This window comes from Echinops telfairi, unplaced genomic scaffold (genome assembly GCF_000313985.2).
Source record: "Echinops telfairi isolate 266 unplaced genomic scaffold, ASM31398v2 ScPeMD7_17;HRSCAF=63, whole genome shotgun sequence".
Classification (NCBI taxonomy): domain Eukaryota; kingdom Metazoa; phylum Chordata; class Mammalia; order Afrosoricida; family Tenrecidae; genus Echinops; species Echinops telfairi.
In genome coordinates, this window is record NW_022103914.1 from 7,972,741 (window position 1) to 7,990,987 (window position 18,247).

An 18,247-nucleotide genomic window follows, 5' to 3' on the forward strand; every position below is an offset into this window, starting at 1 on the left:
TTGAAAAGCAAGAATGTCACTCTGAGGACTAAGGTGCACCTGACCCAAGCCGTGGAATTTCCACTCACCTCATAATGCATTAAAAAGACTGAAGAAGATTTGATGCACTCTAATTATGCTGTCGGGGAAAACTACTGAAAGTACCATGGACTGCCAGAAGAGCAAGCAAGTTTGTCTTGGAAGAAGTCCAATCAGAATGCACTTCAGAATTAACAATGGCCAGGCTTCGTCTCTCGTACTTTGAACATGTTATCAGGAGAAGCCAGTCCTTGGAGAAGGACATCATGCCGGGTAAAGTAGAGGGTCAGCGAAAAAGAGGATGAGCCACCAGCAGAGGGATCAGCACAAGGACTGCAACTATGCATTCCAACTTACCAACAACCCGGAGGCTGGCGCGGGCCTGGGCAGGGCCCGGCCTGGTGTCCATAGGGTCCCTGGGTGTCAAACTTGACTCCATGGCACCCAACGGCAACAGCCCCACTTGCTAGGGCAAGAAAGTTCCAGGGGGAATTGGGAAACTCTACTTCGTCTAGAATTGCAATAAGAATGGGGATTCAAATGCTTCCCTCCTCAACAAAGGTAAGTGGGTAAGTCTACATGTATTGCTACAAAATCATAGGCATCTTTATTAAACAAAAATATCAATATCTCCTCCATCTAGCTCCCTAGTCTAACCCTTGCCCCAAAGATTTCTGTGCTTTTCAGTTTATACCTATGGCTGTTTGGGCATCCTCAGGGGTTCAAAGGAATCGATGTTCTTTGAATGTGGGGGACAGGAAGAAATCTGAAGGGGCAAGATCAGGGCTAGGGGTGGAGGAGGTAAGGTTTCCAAATAAGATTCTCACAGGACAGAAGAATGAAGAGGTGCATTGTCATGATGGGGGGGGTAGGGGGGGATTCTCATCACAATTTTCCTGACCAAAGCAGTGTTCTATTTCATCAACACTTCTTTATCGTAAGCCCCTGTCATCTTCCTGTGTCTTTTGAGAAAAATCTATCAAGATTAACTCTTTGGACTCCCTTAAACCGCAGTCGCCATAACCAAGAGAGCTGACCTCTCTGCTCTGAGTGGACCTGGACCAGCAGATGCCCCTTGAAGCCACTGTTCTGATTAGACCTTTAAAAATATATATATAAGGTACCTTGACAAGACTAAGACATATGTAACACTAAGAGAACTTGTCTGATGCCATCTCCTGATCACAGAGGCATGTTTTAGACATGTTTTGTTTGGAATAAACGCACCCACGTATGAGCTGGAACCCCAGTAGCAATATTTTTTTACTTACCCTCATATAGCCAACAAATCCTCTGGCCTTACTAGACCCATTCTCTGAGCCTGTAGTAGAATACCTCCGCTACTCCTTCGTTAACATTTACTGAGTACGTACTAGGGGGTGGACTCTGTGCTATGCGTGGTAAATCAAAGATAGCTAAAACATATGTCTTTCTTTAGAACTCAGGCAAGGGGGAAGAATGCAGATGATTAATAATCATCATGAAATGGGAAGTGCTGTCCCGCCCTCAAACTCCACCTGCTTTTCCAGGGGAGATCTTCCCAGACCCCCATCTCAGAAGTGGAAGCAAGAGGAGACCAGGTTCCTAGGGGCTCCAGGCCCACCCCGCAGGAGCAGGAGCAAACAGCCGCTGACCTCTCTTCCTCCAGCACCTTGCATCTAGCCAATCAATATTCAATTCAATAGCGCTTAGTGGTGGTCTAAGTTGAGTGATAAAGAAGGGCAGCACAAATATTTGTCATCAAGGATCTACCATCGGACCAAGGACCAGTGAGGAGCATGCCTGTTGACATGGCCAGAAGTGACGGTTTTTGCAAAAAAATTGCTCTTGAACATGGCTGATCCTGAGTTGTAACCTGGAAATTTCCTTAATAAAGCCCATAATCATTTAAAAAAATGGTTTAAAGAACAAACAAACAGCATGTACCATGTATCAAGAGCAGGTGGATTTTTTTTTTAAGGGATAAACAAAGAAAAATCTAACTACCAGCTTCTGCCATCTCAAAGCCTAAAATCTGGTTGGAAGTCAAACATGTGCAAGAGCACTGTTTGGGAGTGTGCTTGGGCAGGACATCAGTCCTCTGTGCCTCCGTTTGTCCATCTCTAGGGAGGCATGGGGCCAGAGTGCCCTCTGGGACTGCAGGATTCGCGCTGGCTGACGTTTGTCTGCTTGGTTTGGTTTCCTTAAAACTAAGACTTCCTCTTCTTTGAGGTGATTTCCGTCTGAGTGAGGTTTGTGAGAAAGAGAAGAAAGGAAGTAGGACAGAGTGGGGTAGTAAGGGAAGCAGGAAGGGAATGGGGTGGGAACTGCAGGAACTGAGAGGAGATGAAAAAGGGCCCAATAGAAGACATTGTCAGAAGAGCCCTTCTTCGCGGGCTCTGGGAGCTCTGGTGGTGTTGGGCGTTGTGCAACCACAGGATCACCAGTTCCAACCCGTCAGCTCTTCTATGGGGAAAAGATGAGGCTCCCACTCCTGTAAAGATTCACAGTCTTGCAAGCTACAAGATCAGTTCTACTCTACGCTATAGTGCCCTGTGAGTCAGAATCAATTGTACGGCAGTGAGGTTTTGGGGTTTTTTGTTGTTTTTTATGCTAGTGCCAAGGAACACCCTAGAGGACAAGGAATGGGTAGCCCAGGGCCTACAGCCCAAACGACCAAAGGAGTGGCTAGGAAAGGCTACTCAGAAGGGGTCACTTCAGGATGGCTGAGGGCCCTCTGGCCTATAAACCTGGCTGAAGCAGGAACAGGAAAGGCCCCAGCTAACCATGAAGCCAGCTGCAGATGTCCGTAGGCACCACAGCACAGTCAGTTCAAGTTGTGCAGAGCACCCTGGCCTCATGCCGGCCTGGAGCCCGTGCATCTGACATGGCTCTGAGCCCCAGCCGCCCGCATCCATTCTCGTGTGTATGCTTCGTTGACCAGCAGATGCTCGGGCTACTGAGGCATACTACAGAGCAGAGCACTGCTGGCCCGGGATGCTGATTAAATTCCTAAATCCTGTTCAGAAACAGGGCAACTTTCTCCCTAATAGAATTTTGACATTCCTCGTGATCCTCAGCGACTCCCACGAGGTCTTTAATCTCCAGCGGGGTGCCAGCGGGGAGGATCCTAGCAGCCAGTTCTCTCCCTTTTGTTATAAGCAAAACCCTTGAAAACAGCCTCTGTCCCCTGGGAGAGAATTTTGCTCTCCTACTGTAAACAGAGTCTTGCTAATTTGTTTAAAATCTACTGTCATGCTGACGGCGGGTGTTTGTTTGGGGGAGGTGTGTGTGTGTGTGTGTGTGTGTGTGTGTGTGTGTTTCTTCCTCTGAAACCATCACAGTTGAGGGGGTCTGAAACACTCTGATTTATTTTAAGCCCTCCCTCTCCTCCCTCCTTCTCCTTCCCCACACACAACACGTGGTACAAAGGAGCATGGCATGTTTGTTCTGAGAGCAGGTGCCAGGCTTCCTCCCGGGGCCCCTGCTGCCGCCCTGCAATGATCCCTCTGGCTGCCTGAAGGCACTGTGCTTCTCACCGCTCAATGCCGCCCTGTTGGACGTGGAGCATGACTTGGACTGGGAAAGAATGTGGAAAGTGTCCCCCTGCATTTACAGCACCATCAGGTTGCGAGGAGGAAAAAAGAGATCCTAACCTTGCAAGGTGGAAAAGCTACATTTGAAGAGTGGACCAGACTTCAGGTGCTTTCTGGAGTGTGTAGTTCATCAAACTCCCTCGCCTGGCTTTTCTTTCATACCACTCAATTCCCTCTGAGTGGCAGAAGCAAACAGTTTTTGTGCTTGCTGCTGCTGCTTTGTTTTGTTTTGTTTTTTCATTCAAAACATCTCTCCTTACTCTGGTGATATCATCCCAGGAAGGCTGAGATGTCAGAGGAGGTGAATCATGTATCACCTTCGCATCACTTCTAGAATTACATCAGCCTGAGCCTGGAGTGCAGTGGGGATAGACGCTAAAAAGCAGAGGGAGGAGCAAGGAGGGCCTGCACAGGGAGGGAGGGAGAGAGAGAGAGAGAGAGAGAGAGAGAGAGTCTTTGCAGTGGATTTATTGTCACCGTCCTCTTCTTCGGTTTGTAAGCCGCCTCCCCTATTTCAGAATCAGTTAACAGGATAAGTCAAGACTTTAAACAGCAATCCTCTAATACCTGCTGCTGGTGTTGGATTAAACGTCATCTGTCCAAACTTTGTGACCAACCACCAAACCCATCGGTCACAGGTGAAAGGTAACCTTGGACCTTCTGGACACATCAGGTATCAGAGTGACTCTCTTCACCCTGTTTGTTCTCATCATTTTAAACAGAGGCACTTGGCAATGTGTGGGAATAATGTCAGATCTAGTCAGGCAGGACAGTGGTGCCCACACAGCTGCCCGCCCATGGGGTGAGAGTGTGTGGAAGAGGCCTGCCACCGCCGAGCTGGCCATACAGGTAGAGCAGGGGGGTGCGGGTGGCATTCCTGACCTCTCTGTGCCTGTGGGTTTCAAAATGTCATCCAAAGACAAGTGTCTGTGGTATTAGCCAACGACTGTCAACCAAGCCAAAAATCAAATCAAACCCAAGACCTCAACCTTGTCTGTGCGTCCGTAAGTAACTCAAGTGTGTTAATGAAACATTTCCCACCCACTCCACTTTGCTTCTCTCTCTTAAAGAAAGTCTTTGCCTGAGCCACTATTGAGAATTCGAAGGAAAATCTTTCCCCCTCCCTTCCTGGATGGAGCAAGAAAATTCCAGACACCTTGGGACTTTGGGAGTGAGCTGCTTTGAAGATATTGATGATGAAAACCAAGCAATCAAGTGGCTCTCTTTGCCTCCTCGGGACACAGGGGAAGGCCAGGAGTGAGACTCAGGGCTGCAACACAGCCAAGAGGCCCAAAGGGGAAAAAATCATTTGCAGAAGGCACAGTTTAGGCAGCATCTCATTACAATATCCAGCGGATTGAGTTTAGCCAAACTGGAGACATCTGTTTGAAGTTTACAACAGAAACAAACAGAGAAAGTATGAAAACCCTCGAACCCACACTGACCCAGTTCTAACCACTCCCCTCTGCCTTGACCTCCAGCCCCCGCCCCTCACATGCCACCCCCCATCACCCTTAGGTTCTAGGAAGGAAGGAAATGGGCTCTGCAGCCTGCCCACCCACCCACCCCACCTGCACCATGACTCATTCATGCCATGATTGGAACTGAGCGGCTTCCCTTGTCTTTATCTCCTCCCAGGAAAAAACCCAGACGGTCCCACTCAGAGAGGCCCAGAGGCACTTTCTCCTGGTCTCTGGCTCATCTCTTCAAGCGCTCAGGGCTGCTTGTAAAGGCAACGCTTACAGAGTGCCCTAGCTGATCATGACATGACGTGCCCCTAAAGAAGGGGGTGGCGAAACCACACCTGACCTTGGGAGTCACTCCTCCACAAATAACCTCACAGAGTCTGAGGAACAGAACCCCAAGTATTGGTTGCCATCGCCGAGGAGAGCACGGGGCGGACATATCCCATGAGAAGGCTTGTCCCAGCCACGGCATCCAGAGCAGAAGTCCAGGGAGGGCCAAGCCAAGGCCTTTCCTAATCGCCACCACAGCATCCCGCCACCCCAGCCAGCATTGCAGGGGCTCCCCTGTCTCTTCAGCGTGCCCCTTCATCCTCTCCCCAGTGGGGTGCAAACAGAACCAGAGCAGTGCGACTCTTAAAAAATAACAAAATGTTTTATACACATTTCTGTATATACAACTGAACATTTCACACGTCCCTTTTGCACAGCAAAAGATATAAACATTAAGCTCTGAGGACACAGTTATGTACAAAACAAAACAGAAAAGGAGATGTCAAAAATACTTCACAACAGTGCAAAAATATTTTACACAGATCATGGAGTGGGCTCTTTCGAGCAGAACGGTGTGTATGTGTTTCTAAGGAAAATTCCTTTTTTTTAAGATATTAGTTGTCTTTGTAAACAAAATGCAACTTTCATCCCCACCCCACCCCTTCCCCCCAAAAAAAAGTTATTTGAGGAATTTGGCAGAATGTCAAGGGTCTGAGTCTGAGGTAAACAACCCAAGCTCTCGCACCAAAAAGGACTGGGGACAGGGGTGGCATTGAAGCCTCAAACATGGTGACAGCAATTTTTGTTTTTTTAATGACAGGTCAATGACAGAGCCAGGCCGCTCCCAGTAGGGGCTGGGGGAGGAAGTTACCCCTCCTCCCAGGCCCCAGCAGCTCCACAAACAGGAAACGGGCCGGCAGGCACCTCTCGCCTGCGACTTTGCAAACTTCAGCCGGTCCTTTCTTTCCCTCTTCCCCCGCGTCGCGCCCCAGCTGCTGCTCGGGGCTCCGGTTGGGGGTGTCCCTCTGACCCACCACTCCGCACCTCGGCGGCCAAACAAGCAGACGCGGCGGGGCTGGGGGAGAGGGGCCCGGGCGCCTCGCGCCCCCTTTCCCGGGGAAAGGATGGAGGGTCCCAGCTGGCGCCGGGGGCGCGGGAGGCCGTGGCCGCGGGAGGCTCAGCCCGAGCGGGGCTCGTCCGGACTGGCGCCGTCGGCCGGGCCGGACGGGTCTCCAGGGGTGGCGGCGGTGGCATCCGGGCCCCCGCCCTCGATGGAGCTCTCGCTGCCCGTGCTCTCGCCCGACAGCAGGCGCGTCACGCGCAGGTCGGCCTGCAGGCTGTGCACGTCGTTGCCGAAGCTGAGCTCTCCCAAGTCACTAATGAGCTGCGACAGCTCGGCCTTCATGTCGGCGGCGCGGCCCAGCAGCACGGGCGGCGACCCGGCCCCGGGGCCCAGGGAGACGCCATCGGCCCGCAGTGCCTCCTCGCGGCCGCTCTCCAGCGTGTCCAGCAAGTCCCCGCATTCAAAATGCATGGCCACAACCAGGGTCCGCGGCGTCTCGGCCTCCTCCTCCTCCTTCTCTTCCTCCTCCGCACGGCCCCCCTCGACGCCATAGTCCTCCTCCTCCTCCTCCTCCGCGCAGCCTTCGGGCTGCTCCTCTTCCTCCTCCTCCTGCAGCTCCTGCTCCTGCTGCTCGCCGAGCAGGTCCTCGGTGATGGAGCCGAGCTTGGGGGCGCTGCGGCTGCGCTCCACCGGCGGCTTGTAGCAGCAAGGTCCGTGCAACAGCAGCTTGCGCAGCGGCACGAGCGGGATGGTGTGCGCGCCCACCAGCTCCTGCTGTTGGTGGCGCGCATCGTCCCGCCGCTTGAGGCGTTTAAATTCCGCCAGCGCGTTGGCCGATGTCTGGTAGAGCAACAAGGCCATGGCCTGCGCCTTCTCGGGCTTAGACACGAGCACCGCGTGGCACCGCAGCATAACCGCCTTGTGCTTCAGCTCGTGCCGGTAAACCCAGGCGAAGACCTTGGGCAGCCGCGCGTCCGCCACGCAGTAGGTCACCCGGTGCAGCAGGTAGAGGTGACCCGGGCGGCGCAGGGCGCGCTCCTCGGCGTGCACCATCCGGATGCCCTGCGCGCTCACCGTCAGCTTCATCTTGGTGCCCTGACGGCCCGCTTCGCTCTTGCTCCAGATTTTGCCCACGGCCAAGTCGGTGCAGCCGTCCCCGCGCGCCTGGATGGTGGTGGCATTGCCCAGGTAGAGCACCGTATAGGTGGGGTCCTCGCTGGTGATGTGCAGTTTCTTGCGCTTGGAGCGAAACATGCTGCCCACCCGGCTGAGCGCGCCTTCGGGGCAAGCCCGTGCCAGCGAGCTGAGCGCCGAGTAGTGCAGGCTCACCGCGTAGCCCTTGGGCTTGGACGCCTGCCGCGGCGGCGCCTCGGCCAGCAGCTCGAACTTGTGCTTCTTCCAGGGCAGCATCTCCGGAGCGCGCCCTGGCGCTGCTGGGCGGCGGCGGCGGCGGAGCGCCCGGTGCAAGTCCGGCTGAGCCACCCGGCCCGGCCGGGCTCGGCCCGGGCGAGAGGGAGCAAACCCTGCTGTGGAGCGGCCGGGTGCCGGAGGGCGAGGGGCGCAGGATCGTGCTCTGGAAGCCCGCCGGGTGTGGGGATCGGGTTTTCAAAAGACAAGAGGCAGCCGCAAGTGTGCAAAAAGTAAAAATATATATATAAATAAATACAGCCAACACGCGGGCTCACACAGAATGACTCCAGACTGGGCAAAGGCCAAGCGAGTCTGGGGCAAGCAAAGGCAGAGGAGGACGGAAAGACAGCGGCATGGGAACTCCCGAAGGGGAAAACCAGATGCGTGCGTGCAAATCGAAGGCGCCCCGGCCAAAGCGCCCGGGACGCTTCGCGAAGCGGCAGAGTCCCCGGCAAACGTGTCCAGGTACGGCCGGCGCACTCACGCACGGCCAGCCGGAACTCCCCCGCGAGTTGCCAAGGGGTCAAAGCTCCCCACCCACAGGGGGGCTGGAGGCCGCGCGCCCCTCCGCCGGGCTGGTCTCGGGGTCACGGCTGGCCCAAAGCGCAGTCGGGTGGCGGTCGGGCCGGCCGCGGCGGGCCCCGCGCAGCAGCCCCTCGGCGGCTCAGTGCATCTTCGCTCCGGCCGGGCGCTGGGGACTCGGGCTCGGCCGGCTCACTGTCCCGGCTGGCTCGGCCACGGCCACTCGGAGCTCCGCGACGGCGGCGCGCGCATGGTCGGCTCCGGGGTGGCCGCTACCTCATGGCTTCCTTCCCGGGGCCGCTCAGCTCCGCTCGCGGACGCCCCTGCGCCCGCTGGCCGCCTTCGCGGCGCGTCCTCCGAGTGCTGCGCGCAGTGGCCGGCTCGGCCGCCTCACATCCTTAGCCGGTGGGATGCAGCGCTCGGGTAAATATAGGCCGGCGCGAACCATTCGCGGCGCAGGCACGGGGGAGGAGCAGAGAAAAGGACCGGGGTGGGACTCGGACGCCGGACACCCGCAGAGTTCCCCGTCTCTTAAAGGGACCCGGTGGCCGCCATTGGTCGAGGGAGGGAAGAGACGGGTCCAATCCAGTGGTCACATCCCAAGTATACCTTCATCTCTTTTCTCTACAGAAATCTGCCAGACCTGGACTTGCCCCACAGCAAAAGGAACTTGAACTCAGACACTCCACCCCCAAGCTGAATTGTAACTCCCTGAATACGCGTCTAGATCGAAACTTCTGGGGGAGGTGGTGGAAGGTGGGACTATAAATTTCCTGTGTAAAGCAGTCAGGAAGATAGCGGTTCCTTCCTGTGTGACAGCCCTGAGAAGTACTAGAAGCCGTGTAATATTATTAAGATTTGACTACTGGAAAACAAAAAAACAAGCGGGAGGACGAGGAGGCAGCCTGCTCCCATAAAGATTCACAACCTCAGAAACCCACAGGGACGGTTCTACTGTCCTCCATGGCTCCCCGTGTCAGGGAGTGTGGTTTGGGTTGAAGAAGAGGGAAGAAAAATACCAAAGCTTTCTTCATAGCTGAGCATCAGAGAGTGAGAAGTGAAGTACGTGGTAATAAGGCCCACAGAATGGACAACGTAGACTGCAGCCAATAAATGCATTATGCCCTGCCCCTACCCCTCAGCTGGGCATGCTCTCGCTGACCTCCCAGGGCAGAACCTTTTCCCCCAGATTTCTGTGTGGAGTTAGAACTCAGGTTACTGTGACAAGCCAGCCAACCAGTTTTATTAAACCCTTGGCACATTTTGGATGAGAATTCCTAGTAAACATTCAAAAGGCCTTTTTTACTTGATTGTCCAATGATGCCGCCACCCTCCAGTGGGAGTGACCATAGCATCCATCATGCCTTTCTTCTGTGCTTCCAGACTGTCGTCTTACTCATCTGACCAGCTGAGTTCCAGGCCCAAGAAGCACCCTGCTGGGCTGTATACTCTGCACAAGCAAAACTACTAACAAAAAAATAAATGTCCAAATGATCCTGCAGTGTTTTGTCCAACTTCCAGGCCCATCCTGGAGAAGGACAGTATCCCACCACCACCATCACAACCCTCTGTATGCACTCGAGAGTATACACACACACACACACACAGCCACCTGAAGAACTCAGATGTCTGTGACTTCCAGGTCAGGCCCTGGTTTCTGAACTGGCACTCTTGGGTAAGTGTAGACCTGTTAACCACAAGGTTGGTGGTTTGAATCCACCACCTGCTCCAGAGAGAGATGAGGCGTTCTCCTCCCATAAAGATTCACAGCCTCTGAAACCCTATGATCAGAATTGACTCAATAGCATTGGGTTTGGCTTTTGGTTGGGGGTAGCCCCTTCTAAGGAGCTCTGATGGTTAAGCATTGGGTGGTTTGCTAACCACAGCATCACTATCAGTAGTTCAAGTCTGCTAGCTGCTCCTTGGGAGGGAAATTAAACTGCTTCCATAAAGATTTATTGTCTCTGAATCCCTGTGGCAGAAACAGTTCTACTCTGTCCTACAGGGTCACTATGAGTTAGAGTTGAATTAATAGCCCATTCTGAAAATACCCTGGGCTTCTACTTTAGCTAGCTTTTAGTCATTTTAGTCATTCTTTGAACTGGATACTTAATTTTATTATTATTATTGGCTAAGACTATCTTTTCTGAGTATGTATTGGTGCCAGGCCCTGAGCTAGGAGTTGCTAAGGAAACAGAGAGGAGAGAGATTCAATTCCCCTCTCAAGGAGTGCCTCGTCCTGCAAAAGTTGTAACTCCACCTACTCTACTAAAATATAGGTTGGTGAAAAACCCTTGATTCTCCAGTGTGTGATACAAAGGGCCACTCGATACATATTTTAATGAGTGAGATGCAAGTGTGAACCAAAAAGCAGTGTGAGCCAAAGATGCATGGGAAGGATGCCTGGCCTGGAAGAAGCAAAGGTTCTGTGTGACTAGAGCCACCAGGGAAGGCTCCAGAGAAGTGGTGATGCGTGGAAGATAGCAGGGTTTCTCCAGGCAGGAAAGGGTTAATGGGCTTTCAGGATGGGGCGAACAGCAGATTGGCAGAGATGTGAAAATGTGTGTGCCTGTGCAGATTAGGGTAGCGTTTAAAGATCGCAACAGTGAAAACAGAAGTTTCCTGAGCGTGTCTTTAGGGCTTCCCTAGTCTCTGAGGGACCAAATGACCTTTCCACAGCTGCCTGGTTCCACGGGGTCCTTGGACCAGAACTCCTGAGAGTTGTTGAACGTTACCAAGTCCGATCAAACTCATAGTGACCTATAGCAAAGAGCAGAACTTCCCCCGAGTTCCCAAGGCAGACAGCGGTATCTTTTCCCCACGGAGCAGTTGGTGAGTTTGGAGCAGTTGGTGAGTTTGAACCGGCAGCCTTTTGGTTGGCAGCCATGCCCCTAACCAGGGCCCCTTTCCTGAGATGTACGATGGACTCATGGAAGCACAGGAGACATTGTGTTGGCAGGAGCGAGCTGGACTACAATGGGTTAACCCAAGACTGAGTTCCCCTTTGCTCACATTTTTGGCATATCTTGTCATGGCAGTGTAGTAGATGGCATGTGTCAGTGTTAAAAACAATCTGGTAAAAACACACTTGTACGGGGTGACCTTTAGCTGGTCCCTAATCCTCGCTCTAAACTCTACATGTTCAAGCAGTTAACCTTTCCAAATTACCGGTGAGTCCAAGGGTCAAAGGGCTTTGGGGAGGAGACAGAGGGGCAATGGTGGGCAGTACTGAGAGAGCTAAGGCTGGCCTCAGTCTCGGCGCTTCACTCGCTATGAGGGAAACAAGCGGCCCACAGTGGCCAGGAGAAGGATTCCAACATCCAGCAAGGCTTTTCAGTGGCAGCCAGGCCCAGACACACAGGCCCACAGAACTGGTCTTGTTGCCTAGACAGCCCTGCCTTGACTACCTTTTTAACACGCTTATTTTCCACTCTGGGAGGGCAGCGAAGTTCAAGGCAGATGCAAACAGCACGGTGTTCACAGACCATGAGTCATGCTCTGGGCCTGGGCTCCCAGATCCAAGAGAAGGAGCAGCTCTCCTACCGGGCCAGGCTCTGGGGCCCACCTCGCCTTGTGGGTGTGCCCGCCAACCTCTGGCAAGAAAAGCACGCGGAGGTGGTGTTTCTTCAGTTGGAGAACTGGAAGGATGGGAGAGACCCTGAGGAGTTTGTGTGAGAGCCCGTGCCGCAGATCTGATGCACAGGGCAGCTCCAGAACAGAAGAGCTGAGAAACTGGAGTCAAAAAAAAAAAAAGGCAACTTCAGACTGGGTGGACTTTTCTTAATAGTACTGCCCCATCTACTGGTGCCAGACAGAAGTGCCACTAGATAAGATGGTTTCTCATGGAACCGGAAAAGCCTGTGGTGGAATCAACACACGGCCAAGTCTTCGGTGGAAAGAAAGAAAAAAAAAAAAAAACATTACAGAGCCCAACTCCCTTAGGTTCATTTGACACCTGAGAGTCCTTTGACCTCACAGCAGGCTGAGTCGGATAGCAGTGAGGACAGTGTTAGTAGGCTTTCCTGGGGGGGTTTCCACACTCTCTTTAACACTTCTCCCTCCCCTCCCTAGCACCCCACTCAATCTCCCAGGCACCCCGACTGACTGTTGCTCCAGACTTCAAATCTGGAATCTTCAAAGTCATTCTACAAACATTTATGCAAACCTAGTGTAGACATGACATAGTGGCTGGGCACGTAGCACTAAAGAAGTCAGACAGGTCCGGGCCCTCCTGGAATTTATATCCTGTAGGGAGACAGATAATAAACAAATAACGAATACAATTTCAGGTAGTGATAAGTGTCTGAAGACAAGAACGCGTGTTAAGAACAGGTGACTGGCTCAGTGTGGTAGGAACAGCAACCTAAAGGAGCCCGAGCCAACCTTGCAAAGCTCTAAGGAAGAGCGTTCCAGCCTGTGCTTTGCAGCATGCAGCCCCTTTCCAGCACCTGCAAGTGGGTCCTTCCACCGCAGAGGTGCTGGGGCTACCTGTTGGCCCATGTGAAAGCTCTTTCCGATTTTAATGGTTTCTTCTTTCTTCTCAGTGGAGGTTTTTCTATAGTTTGTTTAGTTGGGGGTGTTTGTTTGCTGCCTGTTGGTGTTTTGTATGCTTTTCTGTATGTGAATCTGAAGCCCAGGATAGGTAGATGTGTACAGTCCCTGACTAGTCATTGCAGGGCAAGGGAGGAGGTGGGGCAGGAGGCATGGGGAGCTAATAACAATGAGCATGAGAAGAAAATGTTCTGAAATTCATTGTGGTGATGATTGGCCCAAATCTTAATATGACTGAATGATTAAATTGTATATGTTAAGTAAATGCCAATTAAAAAATACTGTGACTACAAAATACACAATAGATTTTGAAGACTTGATAAGAAAAAAATAAATATGTAATGTTTTTATGTTTTACTATTGATTAGATATTAGAGAATGGTGTGGTTATATTGAGTCAGGCCTTGGGTGGCACAAATGGTTTGCCCTCAACTATTAACTATTAAAGGCTGGAAGTTTCTCTGCCCCTGCAAAGATTCAAGTCAAGTCAAATAAAAACATGTCTGACAGAGGATTTTTTCGTACACGGATATTTACTACAAATAGATCCATGAATGTGGATATATTCGTACAGGGGCAAAGTTATGAGAATGCCTTAGGTATAACCAAACACCTTGAGGGACTGAGTTGTTGGGTCTGGGGGCTCGGGATCAGTCTCAAGGAAACCAAGAGTAGTGGTATCATATAGCCCATAGAGAGAAGGTTCTACATCCCATGTTGGTGAATATTGGCCGGAGCATTGAAAGCTTTCAAGCAGCCTGCAAAGATGCAACTTTTGTGCGAGCAAAGAGCGAGTATTTTCTGCTTGCTTTTTTTCCTCCGTACTTTTATTGAGGGCTGTTACATCTCTTATCACAATCCATACATTCATCCAGTGTCAAGCACACTTGCATACATGCCACCATCATTTTCAAAGCGTTCTCTTCCCACTTGAGTCCTTGATATCAGCTCCCCATTTCTTCCCGCTCCCTCCCCCGCCCACCCTCCCTCACAAACCCTTGATAAATTATAGATAATTATTTTCATATCTTACATCGTCCTCCGTCACCCCTCACCCACTTTTCCGTTATTCATCTCCCTGGGAGGGAGGTATATGTTGATCCTTGTGATCAATTTCCCCTTTCTCCCCCCACCTTCCCCTAATCCTCCTGGTATCTCTACTCTCATTGTGGACCCTGAGGGGTTTATCTATCCTGGATTCCCTGTTTCGGGCTCTTATCTTATCAGTGTGCATGCTCTGGTCTAATCAGATTTGTAAGGTAGAATTGAGGTCTTGATAGTGGGGGGAAGGAAGCACCAAAGAACTAGAGGAAAGTTGTGTGTTTCATCAGTGCTATACTGCACCCTGCCTGGCTCATCTCTTCCCTGTGACCCCTCTGTGAGGGAATGTCCAATTGTCTACAGATGGGCATTGGGTCTCTACCCTCCACCCCCCATTCACATTGGGTATGATTTTGTTCTGGGTCTTAGATGCCTGATACCTGATCCCCTTGATACCTCATGATCACATAAGTTAGTGTGCTTCTTCCATGTGGGCTTTGTTGCTTCTCAGCTAGCTGGCTGTTTGTTTATCTTCATCTGCTTGCTTTTTGATTGAGGTTTTTCTCTGATTTATCTTGTCATCGTTGTTGTTTTCTTATTTGTGTTTTGTATGATTTTCTGTACATGAAATACAGGATAGGTAAATCTAGAGTGACAGTAACTGCCCCATACCTAAGGACATGGCAGGAGAGCTTGCAGAGAGACGGAGAAATAACCACAATGAGTTTGAGAAAGAAGAAAATGTACTGAAATTGATTGTGGTAATGATTGTTCAACCCCTCTTAATATGATTGAAGTATTAAACTGGGTGCGATGGGGAGAGGGGCTGTTAAAAGCAAATGGAAACAATTAGTCCAATGGACTAACAAGCCATGAGAACATCCATCTCCCTGATTCTGAGACCAGAAGAACTAAATAGAGTCTGGCTACTACTACCAGATGACATCCGAGGGTCTTGGATAGTGTGGGAGAAAACTGTGGAACAGAATTCAAAATCATGAAGGGGAGCAGGCTTCTTCACTGAATAGAAACTGGTTAAACCCCTGGGTCACCCTTGTGGTCTGGAACTGAATTCGCCCCCAGAGCTCAATTTTCAGCAAAGCCATAGAGAGGTCTTTACGGGGTATAATAACATTAGTGAGGTCAGTATAGCTTAGATTAATCACTCATTTAAGGTCAAAGGTCAGCATTTACCCAAGCACAATGCTCAGAATTTGAGAGGACTTGCAAAGAAAGAGGAAACAGGGAACACAGGGAGGAAGTGGGATGTGTGATGTTACATTAAAGGGATTGCAATGAATGAGATGAAACAAAAGGTGCATAAATTACTGGATGTAAAACTGATGATCTGCTCTATAAATCTTCGCCCAAGTCACAATAAAGTTTTCATTTTAAAATTAATTTAATTTTTTTATATAAAAAAGATTATAGCCAAAAAACTCTATGGACCAATTATATTCTTTCATCTATTGGGGCTACATGAATTGGAATCAACTCATTGGATTCAATCAAGTTTGGTTGGATTTTCTGTTGAGTTAAATAAAAAATATTATTAAAATGAAGTGTACCTGTTTCTCGTTACTGTTTTAATATGGCAACTAGCACATTGTAAATGGCAGAGAAGCACTGTCCTACACAAGGGCACAGCTAGCATCATGGCCCTAGGGTGGAAAGGGGCCCAGTGTGTTCCAGGGCTCTGAAGGCCCTCAGCCCTCTCCATTCCCGGCTGTGAGCTCCTCCAGACCTCAATCAGCACTCTGTACCAAAGAGACTCGCCTCCTGCCTACATCAGAGTTCCCTGGGCCAATTCCGAGACCCCACTCCGGAAGGGGGAATTGCACGAGTTGGGAGCAGGGAGTGTACATGCTTTCCCAGCTCCTCTGGGATTGAACGTACATCAAAGTTTCAGGAACCCTGCCCTAACCGTTTCCTTTTTCTGCCAATACCAACCCTTTTCCAGTTGATTTACCCCCATTCCCACCCCCCACCCGCACCCCAGGGGCTCCTGGATGAGCATCGGGCCCACAGTTTCTGTGTACCACATCCACAGCCCAGCCTTGGATCACAGCCAGCTCACAGTCTCTGCTATGGGGCAGCCTGCTGAGTACAAGGCCCCCGTTACAAGGCAGTGTCTCAACACCCTCTGTGGTAAGCATGGCTCCCCCCAAATGTCCACATCTTAATTCCTGGAACCTGTAAACAGGTTAAATGACACAGAAAAAGGAAATTAAGATTTCATATGGAATCAAGATTACTAGCCTGGTGGTACCGTGGGTTCGGCACTGGATGCTCGCCAGAAGGTTGCTCTGGGGGAGAAAGAGGTGGCGGGGTGCTTACAGAAATACCCACAGTCTTGGAGCAGTGCTACTCTGTCCTCAGGGGTCATTATGAGTCATTATCCACTTGACCATGTGACATTAAAACCGGGAGATTCTCTTAAGCTACCCAGGTAGCCCCAAGGGTAGTCACAAAGGTCTTACAAGCAGCGGAGGTGGGCAGAGTGATGAAGTATGAGGACTGAGAATGAAGGACTCACACTCTCTGCCATTGAGTTGACCTCAATTCACAGTGACCCTGTGAGGCAGGGTCTAGAGACTGTACTAGAGACTGTAACTCTTTATCGTAGTAGAAACCTTCCTCTTTCTCCCAGGGAGCAGCTGGTAGCTCTGAACTGCTGACCTTTCAGTTAGTAGCCTAACCTGTAACCATTGCACCACCAGGGCTCCTGAATGAAGGGGACCACAAATCAGAGACGTGGGCAGCCTCTGGGCACTGGAAAATGCAAGGAAAGGTGTGTTCTATGAGCAGTGGCAAAAAGGAACTTGGCCCTGACGACACCTTGGTTTTAACCCAATGACCCCCATTGGACTTCTGCCTACAGACCTGTAAGTTTGTGTGGAGTTAACCTCTGGGCTTGTAGACATCTGTTACAGCGGCCATAGGAAATGAAGACAGCTCCTGCTGAGCCTTTTTCCCTCAATTCCCCCTCCCACTCCACTCAATGAGTACCCCAAATCCTCTCCCAAAGCCATCTGCTCCCCACCAAAGCCAAGCAGATGGCCTGGCGCTTCCCCAAGAAAACTGAGGCAATTAAGTGAGCATCTCATTCCCTTCTGACCCCACAACTGTCGTATCTACACCCTTTCTCTCCTCTTTCCTCCAGAGGCAAAAGGCCCTTTTCTTTTGACCTGTTCCCTGCACATTCCTTTTCCACTGTTGCTGTGGTTGGCTGCATAGTGTCCACTCTGACTCCTGGCAACCCCAGGACAGACAGCGAAGTGGTGCCTGGCACTGTGGCATCTGCAGCAGTGTTGGCACACTTAAGTCTGCTATTGGGTCACAGTGTCGTTTGTGGCCTTCTCATCTGGAGGGCTCTTTCTGCAGCACTAATTGCATAGTACTCTGCTGTGATCTTAAGGTTCCCACCAGCTAATTTTCAGAAACAGATTGCCAGGCCTTTCTACCTCCTGCCTTAGAGTCTGGAAGAATCTGCTGAAGTCTGTCCACCAGGGGTGACTCGGCTGATGCTTGAAATAGCAGTGGCATAGCTCCCAGCATCATGACAGGCAGGCCATCACAGTGTGACAAACTAACTGGTGGTAGTGAGCCCACTGTTGAACCCACTGCCACTGAGTCGATTCTGACTCAATGTGGCCCTTTGGGACTGGGTAGAACTAACCAGTAAAGTGTCCACGGTTGTCACTCTTACAGGCACAGACTGCCACATCTCTCTCAAAGCCAGTGGTTAGCAGCCAAGCATTGTCCCCTGGTGCCACTAGGGCTCCAGTCAACACTGTTCCAAACCCCAAGCCTGACCTCGTTCTTACTCCTCCTTTGGTGGCCTTCCACCAACCAAGAACTCTGGCCCCGCTCCTCTGCCCATGTGGCACTCCAGTTACCAGGTCCGGCACCTGCCTATCTCTTCCGCCCATTCTCCACCCTCCCTGGCTTCATCATTTATGTGCCAGCAAGAGAGAACAGCCCCCGGTTCTCCCAGTGCTCGGGAAACGGGTTCTTGTGTTCCTCCCATGGTTGTGTGACTCCATCCTGCTGGGGTGACTTCCTCCTGCCACTTCCTCCGGCGGATTCCTGACTCTGTAAAAAGTCCACTCAGGTATCACCCAAGAAACCACCGTGGGCTTCCCTAGCTTCCTCTCCGTGCTCGAATTCTAAACACTTAGTTTACAGAAGGCTATATTCAACGTGGGAGCCCCAAGTCCGTTTTGAGGCTCAATAGAAATGTGGTCTCCCATTGGGCCTCCACTCAAGTACTCCCTCAATGCAAGAATACTTTCTTCTATTAAATTGGCATTCTATGATGCTCACCTTCC

At 51.2% G+C, this 18,247-nt stretch overlaps 1 protein-coding gene across 1 annotated transcript; it reads right to left on the minus strand.

The window, feature by feature from the left end:
• Window positions 1-5,692: 5,692 nt before the first annotated feature.
• FAM43A (family with sequence similarity 43 member A) lies at window positions 5,693-8,400 on the minus strand. Its single transcript, XM_004712282.2, has one exon. It carries the CDS (start codon window positions 7,800-7,802, stop codon window positions 6,507-6,509), a length of 1,296 nt encoding a protein of 431 aa, XP_004712339.1. The 5' UTR covers window positions 7,803-8,400; the 3' UTR covers window positions 5,693-6,506.
• Window positions 8,401-18,247: the final 9,847 nt, after the last annotated feature.

What these genes read in the sequence shown, in the direction of transcription:
- FAM43A (XM_004712282.2), bottom strand. Translation starts at nt 7,802, where the DNA reads ATGCTGCCCTGGAAGAAGCACAAGTTCGAGCTGCTGGCCGAGGCGCCG.